The 20923-nt window shown below is 41.4% G+C and overlaps 1 protein-coding gene across 1 annotated transcript in view; it reads right to left on the reverse strand.

The window, feature by feature from the left end:
• NFKB1 (nuclear factor kappa B subunit 1) overlaps positions 1-20923 on the reverse strand; it is an 85211-nt gene that overhangs the window by 55193 nt on the left and 9095 nt on the right. The window contains exons 2-5 of the mRNA XM_060246992.1: positions 13585-13631; positions 11531-11615; positions 8979-9019; positions 4561-4659 (exon numbers count right to left, since the gene is read on the reverse strand). Coding sequence (XP_060102975.1) covers positions 4561-4659; positions 8979-9019; positions 11531-11615; positions 13585-13623 — 264 coding nt within the window. The 5' untranslated portion in view covers positions 13624-13631. The remainder of the gene's footprint in view (positions 1-4560; positions 4660-8978; positions 9020-11530; positions 11616-13584; positions 13632-20923) is intronic.

Raw genomic sequence — 20923 nt, forward strand, 5'->3', positions numbered from 1 at the left:
AGAGAAAAAAAATTAAACAAACTGCCTGGCAAAATAAACCGGTTGCAGATACAACCCACTCAAAGACACAACAGCAACACATAGAGGCTGTCTATGGGAGGATTCCTTCTCTCCCTTTCCTATGTGTGTGCATAATCACATGTGAAAGCAGCATAATAGGACATCAGGGAATGGAATATCAGTAAACACCTCCCACAATCCCAGGGCTTTTTCTGGTAGCAAGAACTCCTTTGCATATTAGGCCGCACACCCCTGACGTAGCCAGTCCTCCTGGAACTTACAGTAGGCCCTGTACTAAGAATCCTGTAAGCTCTGGGAGGATTGGCTACATCAGAGGTGTGTGGCCTAATATGCAAAGGAGTTCCTGCTACAAAAAAACCCCTGCACATCCTCATCTATGTTCCCTGCCAACCTTTGCAAGTAACTCCTGCATCCATATTCTTGGACCTTACTGCCCCCTTATGGCATGAACTTCTGCATGTTAACCTGAAAGTATGATCCACTGTGTTGAATGAGGCTTACCCTAGCTAAGTGCGCACAGAAGGACTACAGCTTTCAGGCTGCAAGGCCATAATGCTGCAAAAGAATTTGCCACAGAACTCTTTGCTTTTTCTCTCTCTCCAAACTGACTCAGTCATTTGCCACCTGCTCTCTCTCACTTTTTTTTAAATTCTGCACCCCTTCCTTCAGCCTTGTTGCCTCTGTGCACCCACCCTTTAGCTTCTCTCCTCCCTGACAGTCTTGCTCAGTCCTCTTTTTAATCCCAGTCAAACCAACAACTCCCCCTTTCTTCACACAAAATGGACTACAAACTGCTTTGCTCCCTGAACCACTGAGCATTCAAAAGAATTACATCAGCTCAGTCAATAAGTACCAAAATGCTTCACCACGAGTGCAACACAATAAAGATATTCTTCACCAAACAACACACAAATGAAAAACCCAAAAAGTCTCACAAATTGGCCATCATGGATCCTATGCTGTGAAAGAACTTGACTAATTTACATTCCATTGAAATCCATGGCAGAATTCCCATTTAACTGACTGGCTGTTTGTTATACCCACAGAATGTGATTTTTCTTGTGAATGCCTTATGTTTGCACTCAGAATACAAGACACAATCACATACACAAAATTATGAATGAAGCCACTGAGATGCTTCAGGGTATTCATAACAAACCAATTCAATTTCAAAATGTAGCCAAGGAGCATGTCTACAAAGAAAAAATTCAAGGTTGTGTATTTCAAAACAGTTATTCTACACAAGGATGCTTCTGCTATCACTGTCACAGGTGACTCACATCTGAACGTGTTTATGAAAGCCAGAATCAACATCAAAAATACACTGATAGCATATACAGGATCTCTTACATTGATTTTATGTGACAGAGGCAAGGAGGTTGCTGTTATCCAAAGAATATAGAATCCATATGGGAAAAATCAGTGAATGAACTAATTTTTAACATAGCAATTTTCCAAGAGCCTTGTCTAGTCCCAACGGCCCAGGCTAAGTCCGATCTTGTCAGATCTTGGAAGCTAGGTAGGGTTGGCCCTGGTTAGTACTTGGGTGGAAGACTGCTAAGGAACTCCAGGGTTGCTGTGCAGAGGCAAGCAATGGCAATCACCTCTGTTAGCCTCTTGCCTTGAAAACCCTATGAAGGTTGGCCGTGACTTGACAACACTTTACAGGCACATGGCAGATAGGGTAGTGAGGTTGAAAGAGAACTGCTTGACTCAGCCCATCTTGAGATTTGGCAGCCATGAAGATATTTGAAATGGCACCTTCCCAGACCACAGCCCGGGTTAACTAACTGCCCCAGGCACCAACGCACAGGCAGAACAAGATTTCTAACACAATATGGGATTGTTTTAAAACTTCAATATTTTTGTTTCCTATGGTTGAGTAGGATTGCTCCCAAGGGAAGCAAGTTAAAACAGAGAGTATTAGGCCATGCTAATTAATCATGTGGAAGGAACAATGCTTGATCATTCCTCAGCAACAGGAAGATGTATTGCTGAGGGAGGTGAGGAGTGTGTGTGTGTGTAAAAGAGGAAAGCTACATGCAAAACACTTCTCTTTCCTACTTGCAAAACGTGAAGCAAGAACAAGCATTAACAAGCCATAAAGTTGCCTTGAGGAACTTCCCCATAGTTCTCTGCCAACCTCTCCTAGCAGGTGTTGCTAGGGAAAGATTTATATATAAAAAACAACACCCCCCCCCAAAAAAAAGCCCCTTTAGATGAAAACAGAGATTTAGGACAAGAACAATGATAGTTAAAATCTAAGAAAGAATAAATATCAGTAAAGGAAATAGAAAACAAACATACATCCTTTTACCTTTTTAGAACTTACATAACAATATGTATTATTCTCCAAGAGACTCAAACTTGGTTTACTCAGCAACATTAGTTCTGAGACCACCCACAGTTGGATCCAGTGGAAGAACACATGGTAGGAGTTGGTGTTATGGCTCTTTTCCTACCTTCTGCTAGGAGCCTAAAAACTCTCTTTGAGGATCTGGAGGCAATCAAAATGCACCATAGAACAGGACACTAAAGAGATGTGTGAGAATTGGGGAAATTTTTCTCTATTTCTTCCAATTACAACTTGCATCAGTAGAGAAGAGAAAAAGGATTTTACCTTATTTCCCTTGGCTACTGTACCACCTCATTCCACAACACATTTGCTTGTCTCCCAGTCCGCAGACAAGGAGTTTCATGCTGCTTCAGAATGGCAGATTAGCCCAGTTTGGTCCAAGCTCATCAGACACTGGGAACTAAGAACCACCTCCTGCCTGGAACGCCCCATGGAGAGGGACACCAGTAGTCAGTTGTGATTCAGTTGCATGTTCTTCTTCTTGGAACTGAATGTTGCCCAGAGATGTGGGAAGTCTGGCATTATAACTGGCATGAGAAAATAATAATTTGCAATTTTGGCTCTGATCTGGATAGCCCAGGTAATCCTGATCTTGTTAGATCTTGGAAGCTAAGCGGGGTCGACTCTGGCAAGTACTTGGATGGGAGACCTCCTTGGAATACCAGCAGTCAGGAGGACAGAGGCAGGGCTTTATTCAGCCATCTCCCTGAATATCTTCCAGGCCCCCAGTAGGGGTCAGTCACCAACGGTCACCATGACTTACGGGTGTGCAATTTTGGGGGGGAAACTGGTGTGATAAAATAATATTTTGCCATAAGACTTGTGTTGTTCAACTACTCCATTCTCCAAACCCTCTTGGTTATATGTATTCCAAATGACAGTGACCCATGTACCCCCACCCTCTTTAATTTGCACTTTTAATTAGCTACATGTACAACTTTAGACTTTGTCTTGGACATAATATCTTTATTTTACTGATGAAAATAACCAGCTGGCACAGTTCTCAAGGGGTTGGATCCAACCTGCTTTTCCACTAATGAAAAAGAGAGGAAGTGGTACCCTTATGACCACCAAAAATGCCACACTGGGGATTATGGGACCTGCATGCACAAAAACTATACAGAAGGGGAGCTGTAGTAAAAAATATTGAGACTGAGTGGAAACGCTGTCTGAATCCAACCATTTACTGATTAGATTTACAATATCCTGCAAGAATCCCTTTAAAATGTTAAGGCATAGCAAACTAAATTTGAAAGAAAACCCGGGCCCTTTATCTAAGCAGAGCTTGTCATTTTCCAGGTGGGTCCTGTAGTTCGTCTTGAATTACATCTGATCTCCAGACCACAGAGATTAGCTCCCCTAGAAGAAAACAGCAGCTCCAGGAGACAAACTCTATGATATACCATGGGTGCTAGGTGAAATCCCTACCCAAATTCCCCTGCCACAGGCCCCATCACCAAATCTCGAAGAACTTCATAAACTGGAGCTGGCAACTTTTTTAGAAAGATCAGCTCCCCTGAAGGAGACAGCAGCTCTGGAGGGCAGAGTCTATGGTATTACACCCCTGCTGAGCTTCCTGTATTGTCCAAACTCTGCCCTCCCCGGCTCTGCCCCTGAATCTCCAAGAATTTCACAAGCCAGAATTAGCAACAACCCTATGTCCAAGTAAACAACAGGAGGTTTCAGATGCCACTTTACTCTTTCCTTCCACTAGATTATATTGCTTCAGTCAGCCATTCTCACATTTATTTGGCTGCCAAATTTCTGCTGCACTCAACTCTACACACACAGTTTCAACCCCCTGAGTATCGTTCTTGCTGGCAGCTCATCACACAAAGACAGCGGGTAATGAATTATTACTAGAGATCTTTTTCTAGCAGGAGCTCCTCTGCATATTAGGCCACGCCCCCCTAATATGGCCAATCCTCCAAGAGCTTAGAGGGCTCTTAGTACAGGGCCTACTGTAAGCTCCAAGAGGATTGGCTACATCAGGAGGGCATGGTCTAATACGCAGAGGAGCTCCTGCTAGAAAAGGAGCCCTGATTATTACTTGCTTGGCAGATTTTCACCCCATGACTCTTGAAACAATTACGTACTTATTCAACTGAGCCATTCTTTATAAGGTTGTGAATGCAATCAAAACTCCAAAACTGATTTATGCAAAGCAGAAAACATGTACTTACTTTAACTTGAGGATATGATTTTTTGTTTTTTTCACTAGAAGCTCCAGGAAGTCCACCATGTGACGGTCCTTCACAAACGTATCGGAAACGAAATCCCCTCTAAAGAAATCAGTTCAATAGAATACTGGCTTATTTAATAAAATAAATAAGGAAAATGTATCTTCCCTCTTTCTATGTGTTCCCTCATCCCAGAACCATACTTCAAAAGCACTATAATACTATTTTCAATAGCATACAGCTATCATAAAGGGTAGGGACATATGCAGCAAGATGAAATGCACTGCAGATTACTATGCGGTTGATTATTTTCTTTTACCTTAAGGAAGCAATTAACTTATTTGGTGGGGGTGGGAACCTATCCTGAAATACATATTTGGAAAGTAAGGTAGGAAGGAATGCTCCAAGCCACTGACTAGCTTGTCCTGGAGAAGGGATTTAAAGAGACAAATGCCTTCTCCAAGCTAGCCTACAGGGTGGTCGGGGCTTCAAGAGCGACACATTATGTATGAAAGAGCCACACGTGGCTCCCGAGCCACAGTTTGGCCACCCCTGATTTAATAGAATTTGCTTTTACCACAAAGCATTTGGAACAAGAAAAAAGTCATAGCCCTTTTGATCTCATAAAATGAGACTGAATTGAGGTATTAATCTTTTATACAACTCTTAGCTCACAGTGGTATTGAACCCTAATTAAAGGCATTCTTTCATCAAAAGGTTTTTGTTGTTAATGGTCCTATTGTTATATGTCCATCAAACAAGTAAAAGCTATTTCAAACACCTGGGGTAGGCTTGGAAAATATCTGCATAACAAATAAAAGGCTTTGGAACATAAAGATTTTTCTAACTGGTAAAACAGCAGAAACTAGAATTACACAGCATCCAGTCCTGACAACTGGAAAGTCTACCTGTGGTATTACTTTTACAAAATATCATGAATGTGTTAAATGAATGTTCAAGGAATGAAGAACTTAATACTTTTAAAAATTTATGTTACTTCATTTTCTTCAAAGATACGAAACAAAGGGAAAACCAACCTCACCACATTTGTAAAGTTGAAAGATTTTCTAATAGCTATATATATATTTTGTACTGGACACAAATTCTAATTTTTATTTATTTACTTCATTTATTCTCCAGATTTCACCGCAATGGGGACCAAAACAGCTTACATCATTTTTCTTTTCTCGCAGCCTAATGTATCTCTCAAGGTCAACAAATCCAGGGCATTGCATAAACTACCTGAATACCCAAGCAGTGAGTTTCCAACATACGTGTTCAAGCCTTTATCAATCCACTTCTATCCCTGTTACAGCACTCAAAATGACTCATCAGCTTCAAAGCCTTGGCTCTAATTATCCTGGTTTCTGCCACTCAGAATATGTTACAACCATTTCAGCATTCTAAGAAACAGGAATCAGATTTCTAAATCAAATAATGCAGGAAGTTTGACTTATAACCCTGCCTTCTAGTGCATGTGTGAGCCTGGACACAGCGCAACTGCTCACTTCATGCCAGATTTCATTGAAGCACCACCTGCCTTTCCATCAGTAGAACTGTGCCCTCTTCTGCCATTAGCATTTGTTCCAGATGGTGTAAGATTCAGGGCAAACCTACTGTGAGTGTAATTCATCTTACAAAACACTATGGTGACCCTATATCACTGCAGGTTCTCCACAATTTTAAAGGCATTACAAACACAGACCACATCTGTGCTCTTTGCAGTCACTATACATGCGCTGGAAAAACCCTGCTCTGACTTGAGCAAACATTCTTCAGATAACAACCCCATACAGACTGCAATCAGTCTCTGATGTGTTTATCCCTGAAAATCAAACTCCTTCTTAGCCACTGGGCAGCCACTTCAAACTTAGCTGTAAAAATGGAAAATGATAACAATCTAATAATATTAAATGGTGTTTATAGTGTTTGAAGCACTTAATGCACAACACTGCTGCAATGTTTACAACAGCCCTCTAAGGAAGGCTGATATTATTTGCATATCACATCTGGGGAACTGAGGATTATCTAACTGCATCAAGCAGAGGCAATATTTGAACCAGGGACCATCAAATAGTAAGTGATGGAACAGACTTCAACTTGTGGCTACAAATGTGAAGGTATAGAAAAAAAGGAAATTCCATTTTCCCCAAAGCCTCCCCCCCATTTTTTTCTTGGAAAATTTTGGACATTTGGGGGTATACTGAAGACGACTCCCAGTTCCCGGTGCTCTGGAAGGACATCAACCCAGGTCAGTCAGCTGTCCTCCTCTCTTGGAAGCTGTGGCCACAGGTGGCCACTTTTCCTGCCCCCATATGCAGCCTATTTTAGAACATAAGAGAAGCCATGTTGGATCAGGCCAATGGCCCATCCAGTCCAACACTCTATGTCACATAGCGACCAAAGAAAACCAGGTGCCATCAGGAGGAGCCAGGACACTAGAAGCCCTCTCATTGTGCCCCCCCCCCAGCACCAAGCATACAGAGCATCACTGCCCCAGACAGAGAGTTGCAACAATACGCTGTGGCTAATAGCCACTGATGGACCTCTGCTCCATATGTTTATTCAATCCCCTCCTGAAGCTGTCTATGCTTGCAGCCGCCACCTCCTGTGGCAGTGAATTCCATGTGTTAATTACCCAAAGGGTACTTCCTTTTATCCTTTGAGGCAGCAAACAATTAAGAGCTTGAGGGGAGGGAAGGCAGGAGGAACATACAACTTTTCAGCCTCCCCCACCTCCTGGTCTGCGAACAACAGTGGAGGTGAGTCTTGGCTGTGCTTCTGCACCTAGAAGGATATCTGTCTTCATGAGGGGAGCATGAGGGACTTTCATTGCTTTTAAATGTTGTCTTTTTGACCTGACTGCTCCCCTGTGGTTGATCTTTTCACTTCTCACTCAAAACACTGTAACATATATATCCACAGACTGGTAACAAGCAGCTTATTGTCCTATCTTGCTGGACTGGGGAAAAAAAGATCAGGAGGTAGGGCAGAAACTGCATCAAAGTCTCAGACAAAAACTCTGAAAGTTTCATTGAGAACTGAGTTCTCTCTAACCAATAGCCACAGAAGGAAACAGACAGCATCTAGCTGGACTACATCTAGCGGTGCATTAAGGTTATTGAAAGCTAACAGCTTCGATTTATTGCTAATTCTATATAAAACTGTATTAATAGTTACTATAGTTTGATAATCTCTTTTTACCACAAAGCTTGTGTTTTCTGTGTTAATTATGAAACCTTTTTTAAAAGGCACATGCTCCCCTCTGCAGTCTCTTTAGTCTTCTGCAGGAACAGGATGTCCTGGTCTGAATGGTTCACACTAGTCCAGTCTCAGCAAATCTTGGAAGCTAAGCAGCGTCAGCCCTGGATAGTACTTGTATGGGAGACAACCAAGAAGTCCAGGCTTCCTAGGCAGAAGCAGGCAAACCACCTCCTCTTGTCTCTCGCTGTGAAAACCTTTGGCTGAGGACAGTGGCAGGTCAGCAAGCAGTCTGGTGCTCTCAGGTTCCCCACCCCCTTCCCCACCTCTTACAGCAGTGGTCCCCAACCTTTTTGGCACCAGGGACCGGTTTTGTGGAAGACAATTTTTCCACGGACTGGGGCAGGCGGGCGATGATTTCGGGATGATACAATTGTGCACTTTATTTCTAAGTGTGCAGACTCTTATCTGGGAGAACCAGGTTTGATTTCCCACTCCTCCACTTGCAGCTGCTGGAATGGCTTTGGGTCAGCCATAGCTCTCTGAAAGGGCAGCTTCTGTGAGAGCTCTCTCAGCCCCACCCACCTCACAGGGTGTCTGTTGTGGGGGAGGAAGGTAAAGGAGATTGCGAGCCGCTCTGAGACGCTGAGATTCGGAGTGAAAGGTGGGATATAAATCCAATGTCATCGTCTTATTATTATTACTATATTGTAATATATAATGAAATAATTATACAACTCAAGGCTAACAGGCCATGGACCGGTACCGGTCCACGGCCCGAGGATTGGGGACCCTTGTCTTAGAGGCTTTAGGGAGTAGAGATTTTAATTCAAATTATTCTCCATCTGGACATGTTTTTATCTGGAACTGTATTGTGTTTTAATGTTAATTCAAATTGATTTAGATTATTGTGCTGTTATGCTTTTGTAAGCTGCTCTGAGCCTTGCTTGCGGGGAAGGGCAGCCTAAAAGTCCAAAGAGTCAACAAACAAACAAACAAAACCCTTCAGGCTCACTGTAAGTTGGCTGCAACTTTCCAGCACTTGACTGCACCGCAAAACATCTCACACTCTGATAAAAGCAACATTAATTGCCTATAATGAGACAGGCTTGATATGAATTAAGTACTCAAGTATCACTACATGCAGCATTAATTTATATCTTGATATACTAATTAAAAAGCCCTTAATTGCTACTAAAGACATAATAGTGTTCCCTTACCTGCTTAGGTTGCTCAACAATTTGAAGGTATGGCCCATCAGCTAGTTTAAAAAAAAGAAAAGGAGAACTTAGAGATGCCACTGTTCGTAAGAACAATCAATTTATGAAGTCGTAGCTTTTGCATAGGATGCCTTAAGAAGGCAGGCATGTGACCTTGATCCTTCTCCACCATCAGCAGCAAAGGCAAAAATGGCCATGTACATGCTTGACTTTTTTTTTAAAAAAAGTCTGAGATCAGTGCAAAAGTTACCTATAATTTTTTTCTGGCCCTTTAAACTATGCAAATTAAGTTATATGTTTTCATGTCTAACAATTATGGGAAACAGCCTAACTGGAAATGCTGAAGGCTTATCTTGGCTACAAACTCCACTGTGAACTTCTAAGGCCATTACATTCAATGGTCTTGGAAGGGAGAGCCAGTTTGATGTAGTGGTTAAGTGTGCGGACTCTTATCTGGGAGAACTGGGTTTGATTCCCCACTCCTCCACATGCACCTGCTGGCATGGCCTTGGGTCAGGCATAGCTCTGGCAGAGGTTGTTCTTGAAAGCGCAGCTGCTATGAGAGCCCTCTCCAGCCCCACCTACCTCACAGGGCATCTGTTCTTGGGGAGGAAGGTAAAGGAGATTGTGAGCCGCTGCGAGACTCTTTGGAGTGGAGAGCAGGATATAAATCCAATATCTTCTTCTTAGGATTTAGGACTGCAGCACTGTAGGTGGTCTGACAAACCATTCTCTATCTTATCCCATCTCCTCAAAGGAATATACAAGAGAGATGGAGGGAGGTGAAGATACAACCTGGCTCCTGGCTCAGCTGGAGCTACTCCCTTCAGCTTCTCCCTCTTCAGAGAAAACAGTTGGCTATAAGATTTCGTCTCTGAGGGAGGCTGGCTGGTTTCCAAATTTCAGTATTTTAAAATTGTGTTTTATCAATTAATTCTCCTCTCCCCCACCTGCATCTCTTTTCATGCGTTCGTCTATTTCTGGTATCCCCAACCCTTTTCAGCCAGTAGGTGCATTTGGAATTCTGACACAGAATGGTGAGCTATGGTTGCCAGGTCTAGGCTAGGGAACTCCTGGAGATTTGCAGATGGAGCCTGGGGAGGACAGGGAACTCAGTGGGCTACATGGAGTTCACCCTCCAAAGCATCCATTTTCTCCAGGGGATCTGATCTCTGTAGTCTGGAGATTAGTTCTGGGGGGTTCCCCACATCCTATCTGGAGGCTGCCATCTACCCAAGGAGGGAAATTTTCAGAAATGAGCAGAAAAGGAACGCTGACTCATAGCTGCATTCCCTCTCCCTTCATGTGACTTGGAAAACTGGTCACCAAAGTCCCAAATGCGATTTATTTGGAATTGTCATTTGCCTGTTCATGCAACACTGAGAAAAAGAAGCTTTTGTGATTTGACTTCTGACAGGAAATACCCAATTCACCAATATAGAAACAGATTGAAATGATACAGGAAACCAGCTTTACTGAAGACCACATTAGTAAGAAGCATAGACCTGTCACAGCAACTCTAGCAGGGAAATACAGTCCAGGACAGGCATATGGCAAAGTCATGAACCTTCCCTTTTCCTTCCATTTCAGCAGGCAGCCATCATGTTTGTGCAGCAGACAATATGTAAGGCATGTATGGCAGTACCCAGTGGTTAGAGAGAGGAGTTTGGATCCAGGGATACCTGGATTCAAGTCCTACTTCTGCCATGAAGTCAATGGAATCGCTTTGTTCAGCCTTCCTCCATTGCCAGTAGAATAACCTCTCTGTGCTGGAGAAAGAGTCCTCATGTGGGAGGAATGTGCCATCGCTAGCTGACCAGAGTGACAGGATTACAGCCATTATCTCTTAGCATCAGTTTCCCATTCATAAAATGTGAATGACAGCCACTTTGCAGTGCTGCATCTCACCACAAATTTGCTAAATTAAAAGTGCTGTATCTGCAACACACATCAGGAACTACAGATCCACTTTTCTTTTCATACTACCAACTATAATAAAATAATATACTAAAAGTATTTGATGAAAGAACTTTACATTGAAAAATTCTTTGTTTATTTCTAGAATATTATGTACTTCTGAAGACACTTGCAGGCTGTTCTATTTGTTATGGATTTTGGTCCAATCCTAAATGCAACAGAATGTATTTAAAAGATAAAAGAGACAATTTAAAGCACAATCATGTGCAGAGTTACTCTACTCTAAGCTCACTTAATTGACAGACCAGTGACTCTCCATAGGATTGCACTGTTAAAGAGTCCATGGGGTGTTGTATATTTGTATTACATACTACTACAGACTTCAACAGTTATCACTGTTCTGTACAAAAAACCCCCCACTCTTGACAACTCCTATAGGCTAATGAAGATTAAGAATTAAATATTTTAACCATCCCTTGATTTTTAAAAAAAAAAAATGCACTACCAACTCTTAGAACCACAATCCATAAATGATTTAGATAAAAATGGGTCTTTATAAATCATTAACAAATACAAAACAATTTCAAACAATCAGAAACATTTAATATTCTCCACCAAGCAACAATAACTCTTACCTGTACGAATTGATAAATCAGATGTAATTAAGCCAGCATTATTGATCAGTACATTCATCCCCATGTATGTATCCATTCCAAACATCTGTATTAATAACATATGCACTTTATAAATCAACTTATTTCAAAGTCCTGAAAAATCCAACATTCAGGGTATAATATTCAAGCTCTATGCACATATCAACTAAGGAAAAATACACTGAACCTCTCACAATTCTGTCCAAAGTAGAGTTACACTCTTCTTAACTCCACTAATGTCAATGGGCTTTGAAGGGTGGTGGTGTGATGCTGCATTAAATTATATTAATTTTAAAGGAGTTTGCCCTTGCTTCTTGTTCAATAGCTTTCCTATATCGCTGCCAATGGCAGCTTACCCTTTTCACCATTCAGCTCCTTGCAACACCTGGATTGAATTTATTATTATTAATAATAATAATAATAATAATAATAAACTTTTATTTATATCCTGCCCTTCCCGCCGGAGCAGGCTCAGGGCAGCTAACATGACATGGTATACCATGATTTATAAAACAATTTTAAAATACAATTAATACAGCCTATGGGCTACCAGTAAATGTGTACTTCCCTAGACAATGCCCAAAGGCTGTATCCAGCAAGTTACACTAACATCACAATAAAGATTCCCAGCTTTGGAAGGGGGGAATTCTCTACCTGCTAATATGGCCTTACCTTCTATAGCCAGCAACAGCTGCTGGCACACAGAATGGGATCTGATTTAGAATCATTTGTTAAAATCCTACTTCTTAGTGCATAAACCCACAGACTTCAGTGGCATTAGGCATAAAGACTGCAGTCCACAACAGCAGAAAAGTCTGGCTACTAGCTAGTCTCTATTCAATCTCATGAAGGTCTGCAAAGATCTACTCCCCAGTAAATGTTTACAGATCATATACCAGCCCAGCCACAGTATCAAGGAGTTGGGGTGGAGCAATCAACACAAAGTTTGTCTATGCTCTGTATGTTTCTTGTGGGTGGACATATTAGCGGAGATAAGCCTTTCATTAATTTGATCAAGGCACAACAAAGGAAGCTCAGTAAAGTGTCAAGGAGTTGCAACTCCCACACATTAATAAGTAAATGAAGCAACGTCTAAACCATAACTATGACTCATACAGGATACCACTATGATAAAAATGCAACACCAACCAAACCTTTTTACAGGCCTGTCTTTCAAAAAGCTTAGTTTGCATTTTTTAAAAGATGTGGCTATAGATGTAAACAGGCCTATAGTATTGGTAGCCCAAATCCAATCCACTATGTTTTTAGCAACATCTCCTAGAGAGACTTGTAGATGTTAATTAAATAATGTACAGTGTGTCATAAGGATTCCTTATTGGAAAAATATATATTTATGATTTCATTTTTTTAAATGCTAAAGGGAAATTTTAAACTAGAAACTTGTTTGGCAGAAGCTAAAAAAATCCATGGCATTTAACAGGAATGGCAGAGTTATTCTACTGTCAAACAGAGATTCAACAGATGGAATTAGCTATTAATTGGTTTCTCAGTTTTTCTTGTTTTTTTTAAATGTATATACTTGAAAATTTCAATAAAAATATTAAACTCAGAATTAGCTATTATTAAGCACCTACATATACAGGAAATGAAGCGTTTGATATAATGAATAACTTGATGGTGCCTTACACTGACTCAGACCATTAGTCCAAAAACAGTATTGTCTATTTGGACTATGTGCACTTGCTCTTCAGGGTCTCAGTTAGATGTCTTTCACAACACCCACTACATTATCCTTTGAACAGGAAATGCTGGGTATTGAACTTGGGACCTTCTGCCTGAAAAGCAGATGTTCTACCACTGATCCACAGAACCTCCCATTATTAAAATGCAACTCTTTTTCAATCCCACTATAGGTTCATTTACCAGGTCATTTGGTTGAAGCACTGTTTTACTGTTTGTTTTGCCTATGCTTTGAGTGTCACAGAATACTCTTATATTCTTGGTTTTACAAATAGCTGCTATAAATTCCCATGATCCTTACACAAATTTTGACATTTTACAGTTCATATACTCACCTGATGCTCCTCCATGCCATATACATTCTCATCTGCCATTCTCACAGCTGAAATAATTAACAAGATACTTTAAGTCAAATGCACTGTCATAATATCACCAATAGCAATATAACTTTTGGGGAATCAGAGGTGTTATCTTTATCCTATGAAAGCTAGGCGGGAAATCCATATGACAGTATAAGAGATCTGCAGTGTCTGTAATGTGTGTAAAAAGCCAGGAAGGAATCATGCACTTGTATCGAGGATGAGTTTGGTCTTTTGGAGAGAGTGGAACACAGAAATTTGTTTATTTAGGAAATTTCTATGCCACCTCAGAGTCCTGCTTGAGGCAGCTTGCAATCAAAATAATAAGTTATCAATATAACAAGCCATTAAAATAAGGTTGAGTTGCCAATCTCCAGTTGGGGGCAGGGGATACCCTAGTTTGAAGGCCCTTCTCTCACTTAAAAGTTATCAGAAAGCGCCGGGTGGGGTGAATGTCTGCTGGCATTCCATTATACCTTACGGAGGGTGGTCCCTATAGGGTATAATAGAGAACTGATCTGTGGTTATCTAGGATTCAGAGGGGCTGTTTTTTGAGGTAGAGGCACCAAATTTTCAGCATAGTATCTGATGCCTGCCCTAAAAAAACCCCAAGTTTCAAAAATATTGGACAAAGGGTCCAATGAGCCCCAAAAGAAGGTTCCTCCATTATTTCCAATGAAGGGAAGGCATTTAAAAGGTGCCTCTCCTAACCCCGCCCCAGTTTCAAAAATATTGGACCAGGGGGCCTAATTGTATGAGCCCAAAAGAAGGTGCCCCCATCCTCCATTATTTCCAGTAAAGAGAAAGCATTTAAATGGAGTGTGGTCTCTTTAAATGTGATGGCCAGAACTCCCTTTGGAGTTCAATCATCACAACCTGGTTCCTAGCTCCACCTCCAAAGTCCCCAGATATTTCCTGATTCAGACCTGGCAACCCTAACATAAACAGCATAAAACTACCCATAAAACAGTCCTCAGACACAGGGGTTCCCAACCCCTGGGCCACGGACCGGTACCAGCCCGTGGCCTGTTAGCAACTGGGCCATGAGTTGTATAATTATTTCATTATATATTACAATGTAATAATAGAAATATTATTAATAGTACTGCGGTCAGAGCCCTCTGCTCACGATCCGAGTTTGATCCCAGCGAAAGCTGGTTCAGGTAGCCAGCTCCAGGTTGACTCAGCCTTCCATCCTTCCGAGGTTGGTAAAATGAGTACCCAGCTTGCTGGGGGAAGTGTAGATGACTGGGGAAGGCAGTGGCAAACCACCCCATAAAAAGTCTACCATGAAAACGTTGTGAAAGCAACGTCAACCCCGAGTTGAAAACGACTGGTGCTTGTACAGGGGGACTACCTTTACCTTTTTAATAATAGAAATAAAGTGCACAATTGTATCATCCTGAAAAACTGTCCCCCGGCCGGTCCATGGAAAAATTGTCTTCCATGAAACTGGTCCCTGGTGCCAAAAAGGTTGAAGACCACTGCTCAGACACAAAGCAGGCTATTTTAAAGGCTGCCACCACAAAAAATACCCAGTAATTAACAGGTGACATTATGACATTAGAACACAGACACTGTCTTTATGGCAATGGTTAAAATTATGCTGAAGCAGCTGCCCAACAGCTACGATACATAATAACATAAATTAAACACTCAAGATAATGCAGTCAATAAAAATTGTAAGTACACAGTTGTGGGTTACCCCTCCAACCACTGTTGCTCATTCTATCCTACATGCAAAAGGGAAGGGTAATATGTCTTAACAATTGTAAATCACTTCACAAATGGGCCTTGAGTGTCCAAAAATTGTTTTATTCAAGCGGACTTAGTATTTGAGAGAGGTGGACTTCCTGCCTAGCTTAGCTGAACGGGGAGTGAGGGGTGGGGAGCAGGTGGAAGTCTTCTTTGTCAAAAAAACTCAGTACTGGGTACTTAAAGGATACATTAAGACACAGACAGCCACTTCTGGAGGTGACTGGAGCAAATGGAGTAGAGATGCCAGGAGATGGAGGTGGGAAGGAACATTAGGGGGTGCCAGTGGTACATGCAGTGTGACATCACTTCTGGGGAAAACTGGAAGTGATGCCATGTCCCACTAGAAAAACCACTGAGTTACAGTGATTCCTAAAGCAATGTAATATCACTTTTGAGTTTCCCCCCAGGAAGAAAGAGCTGTTGGCAGGCGATCTCCCACTATAGTGGGAGACCCAGCAACCCAAATCTGGGGGTGCAAGATTTTCTATCTCTGGGCATCTGATATGGGGTAGCTGATCTGCTGCTCAGTAGGAATAACTGAGACAAACAAGGTGAACCCCGGTTTCACAAGCTAACCATAGATATAATAAACTATACTTTTTGCATTATATCTGAAGTTAAGCTCCAAATAAAAAACATGTGTAATGAATGTAAAGTGTAATTCAGTCTATAATTGTAATCTGAGATGCACCCTACAATAGAGGAGTTAAAATCAGTGGGCCTTTGGAACATGAAGATGAGAGGATTCAGTGTACTTTCACATACACTAAATAATCCATTTTAAATACAACCTGCTATTAGATTTAACTGTGTGCAATGGAAAAATCCACTTGCAAACAGTCACTGTGTGAAAGCACCCATAGTCTAAAAAATGTTTTATACATTGAATTCAGACTGGGTTTAAATTCAGCCAGAAACATTACTAGGTGACCTTGAGCCATGCACAGTGCAGTCCTAAAAACACCTTCCTGAGAGTGAGCCCCACTGAACAAACCGAAGTAGGATTCTGAGTAGACCTGCTCTCTCAAGAATGGCACTGTCCCTCTCTCAGCCTAGCCTATCTTCATTGGGTGGTTACAAATGTAAAATGAAAGAGTTAAAAAACTACACATGCAATGAATATTTACATCACTCTCATGTACTGCTTTTATATGTTAAAAACAACATATAAAAGCAGAAGTGAATTACCCCCCCAAAAGGAAAATGCTTATATCGTATGTTGCATACAAAATCACCAGTTTGTAAAATGTGCAGTTACCCACATAATGTAAGTGAGTGGATATTATCTTTTGTCAGATTATCATTTTATAATAATTTACAGTAAACAAAGAGGGGGAGGGAAGAATACACGCAAACACACATATATTGTCATTCAAAAATATCTAGAAGTTACTGCAATTCAGCTAGGAACAATGAATGACAATGGGGGATGTCTGTTCTATGACTATGAGCCCAGTCCTACCAATATTTACTTAGAAGTAAGTTGCATTGTGTTCAATAGCACTTGCATGTAAGCATGCATAGAAAGAACTGCAGCCTCAAGAAGGTAATTAACTACAGATACTGAGAAACTGCAGCTGATGTGATGCGACTGTTAAGGAGAAATTCATTAATGCAATCACTGAAACAGCAAAAGGCAAAATAAGTAGAAGGTACAAATCTGGACTTTGCATTAGGAAAATGGGAGTGAAAATGGGTGTAAATTCCAATTAGCGATGGACTGTTATTGTTGTGCTCGAACTGTTATTTGAGCACAAACCAGGCCAGTTCGTGGTTCATTTCAAACTGGTCTGAACTAAAAAAATGGACTACCTTTCTTTCAGTGGAGATTCAAGTGGCTCGTTTTCACAGTTTGTTCTCCAGACAGCCTGTGGCGAATTCAATCAATTCCTAGGCAATGCTGGGGGTAGACTTGTGGACAGCCCTAGAAACACGCAAAGCAGTTGTCCACAGCTTGATAGGCAGTTTTGGTAGCAAAGCTCCCACTCTGCTCTGTGGGAGAAGATTATATACCAGTGCCTTACCCCGACTCAGCTGCTTTCACTTTGCAGCATGAAGAGAGAAGAGTTAGTAGTTGTGAGAGCAGAAGAACTGTTTGCTGCATAAGAACATAAGAGAAGCCATGTTAGATCAGGCCAATGGCCCATCCAGTCCAACATTCTGTGTCACACAGTGTATATACACACACACACACACACACACACACACACTGTGGCTAATAGCCACTGATGGACCTCTGCTCCATATTTTTATCTAACCCCCTCTTGAAAGGTGGCCATGCTTGTGGCCACCACCACCTCCTGTGGCAGTGAATTCCACATGTTAATCACCCTTTGGGTGAAGAAGTACTTCCTTTTATCCGTTTTAACCTGTCTGCTCAGCAATTTCATCGAATGCCCACGAGTTCTTGTATTGTGAGAAAGGGAGAAAAGTACTTCTTTCTCTACTTTCTCCATCCCATGCATTATCTTGTAAACCTCTATCATGTCACCCCGCAGTCGACGTTTCTCCAAGCTAAAGAGTCCCAAGTGTTTCAACCTTTCTTCATAGGGAAAGTGCTCCAGCCCTTTAATCATTCTAGTTGCCCTTCTCTGGACTTTCTCCAATGCTATAATATCCTTTTTGAGGTGCGGTGACCAGAACTGCACACAGTACTCCAAATGAGACCGCACCATCGATTTATACAGGGGCATTATGATACTGGCTGATTTGTTTTCAATTCCCTTCCTAATAATTCCCAGCATGGAATTCCCAGCATAATTCCCTTTCAGTTTCCTCCTCACATGCCTCCTCATCTCAGTGTATTTACCCCTTTTAAAGTTAAACGTGGTTGTGGCGGTCTTTTTGGACAACTCCCTATTTATACAAACGGTGAAATCAATAACATTATGGTCACTGCTCCCAAGTGGCGCAATCACTTTTACATCTCTCACCAAGTCTTGGGCATTACTTCGGACCAAATCCAGGATTGCCCCACCCCTGGTAGGTTCTGAGACCATCTGCTCCATAGCACAGTCATTGAGAGCATCAAGAAACTCAATCTCTTTCTCTCGACCAGAACACATATTGACCCAATCAATCTGCGGGTAGTTAAAATCACCTATTACGACACAGTTTTTACATTTAGCAGCTATCTTTAAGCCTTCCATCATATTATAATCGTTCTCTCTCTTTTGATTTGGTGGGCGATAACAAACTCCCATAGTTAAATTTCCTTTTGGGCCCTCTATTTCAACCCAAAGCATTTCTAAAAGTGAATCTAATTCTCTGACCTCAGTCTTACTGGACCGTATATGCTCTCTGACATACAAAGCCACCCCACCTCCAACCCTTCCCTCCCTATCCTTCCGATATAGCTTATATCCAGGAATCACCGTGTCCCACTGATTCTCCTCATTCCACCAAGTTTCTGAAATGCCCACAATGTCTATGTTTTCTCCCAACACTAAACATTCCAATTCACCAATTTTACTTCGAACACTTCTAGCATTTGCATACAAACATCTATAATTTCCCAGGCAAGCTAGGCCCGCCACCTTCCTCCTGCTGCCTCGAGACTCTGGCAGACAGTCCATACTGTTTGTCACCTTCACAGTGGACAACTCTGGTCCGTTACCCGGTAGAAAAATAGCAGCTAACCCTTCATCTCTTTGAGACGAGTCCTCCCGAACCAGAGACATTTCATCTCCTGTCGGCTTTCCCCCAAGATTTAGTTTAGATGTTGTCTAAAGAGCAAGCAAAACTAATGGTCATTAAGCTTCAAAACTGAAAGGGTCAATGCATACTTTTATTACTGAAACTGTCGCTGTCAACCTGCCTGTGAGTGACAAATGTTCTGTGACATGCTGGCATAAGTGTTGGTAGACCTTGTGCTAGTAAATACTCAATGTGGAATATTTTTTTTAAAAAATTATCTGAATTTTTTTCACTTGAACTACAAATAATAGTAAGAGAATATTTTTTTTCTTTTTGTATGTGCTTTAAATATATGAATAACAATATATAAATAAAAAGTCATGAACTTTTGAGATGCTTCCATTTTTACGCAAGCAAATGAGCAAAGCAAGGCAAACCACAAAGTTTTGGATTATTGCATTTGATGGCAATAAATCTTGGAATCCTTGGAAATCTCAAAGCAAATGAAGGCGCCCTTCTGTTGAGTTAGTAATTAATGCATTTCTTGATTTTCAGAAAAGAGCTGTATACACAGGGGTGTTTTTATATGAGAGGCTGACATAGGAAGTGAAAAGAACAACACTGCATACCCAAAGAGGAACTTGAATTCTTCTCAGAAATTATTTATCAGCAGTAAAACTGGAAATTTACAAGTTTCCCATTTAGAACACTGTACAGTATTGAAATACATTGCTCAGAAAAAAATTAGAACATAGGGAGGACATTGGAAATAAAACTCCCAGCCAAAATATCCAAGTTTCCCCCCCACCTTTTCACTGTAGCAGTCATTTTGCAAAAAATTGTTGAAATATTCAGAGAGTTGTAGAATGAGGGAAAACCCAAACTCAACCTGAGAAAAATTTCACTGCAACTGATCAAACCTTAACATTCATGTAAATACACCACACCTGATTTACATAACTAAACCTTAGCCTGTATAAAAGCTCTTATTAGATTATTTTCAGCAACATTTGTTTCACTCAGCAGTTCTGCTTTGCTGTTATGGGGCAAGGAGGAAATAACCACAATTTGTTGCAAGAACCTTGCAAAAGATTGTCTTTGGTAAATAAATATACTTTGAAATGAAAACAATGACATGCTATAAAGCTGCATAGTTTTCTCTGGCAATTATTTGAGACAAATTGTGGTGGTACCTTCCCAGTACCTCTTCCAATAGTTAGGGTTCCAAATACCAAATTTCATGTATTCAAAAATACATGAGCCAGTTTCAGTGAGAGTGGGTTATAAATCAAATGAAATAAATAAATAATGTGCATCATCTCAGTAATCCTTAGAACAGTATTTTGATTCCTACGCTGCAGATTAAGGCAGCTACCTCCAGGTTGGGAAATTCCTGGAGATTTCTGGGGGGTTAAGCTTGGAGAAGGTGAAGTCTGGGGTTGGGAGAGACCTCAGTGGGGTATAATGCCACAGAGTCCACCCTCCAGAGTAGCCATTTTGTCCAGGGGAACTGATCTCTTTCATCTGGAGATCAGCTATAATTCTAGATCTACAGGCCCCACCTAGAGGTTGGGACCCTGCTGCTAATATAGGGCAGAGGTCACAGGTCAGCCTAAAGAGGTGAGGCTAGATGTGACCTTGTTCCCCAAGTTGGGTCTGGGTTCCTCTGACCCAACACTCATTCACACAAGTCAGGCAAAAGTTGCTGGGAACTAATTTACCAAGAGCCACAGAAGCTAACCCTGGATCATGACCATGGGGAATGAAGCATCACTGCTCTGCACATGCAGCCCCCCAACACCACAGGGCATACAATACTCCCAGGGTTCCTTCTGCTGGTCAGGAAAATGGTGGAGGAGGCCATTTTCCTGACTTGAATGAGTTCACAGCTGGGTGACATCTGAACTTTTTTCCTTACAGG

This window comes from Heteronotia binoei, chromosome 9, assembly GCF_032191835.1.
Source record: "Heteronotia binoei isolate CCM8104 ecotype False Entrance Well chromosome 9, APGP_CSIRO_Hbin_v1, whole genome shotgun sequence".
Taxonomy (NCBI): domain Eukaryota; kingdom Metazoa; phylum Chordata; class Lepidosauria; order Squamata; family Gekkonidae; genus Heteronotia; species Heteronotia binoei.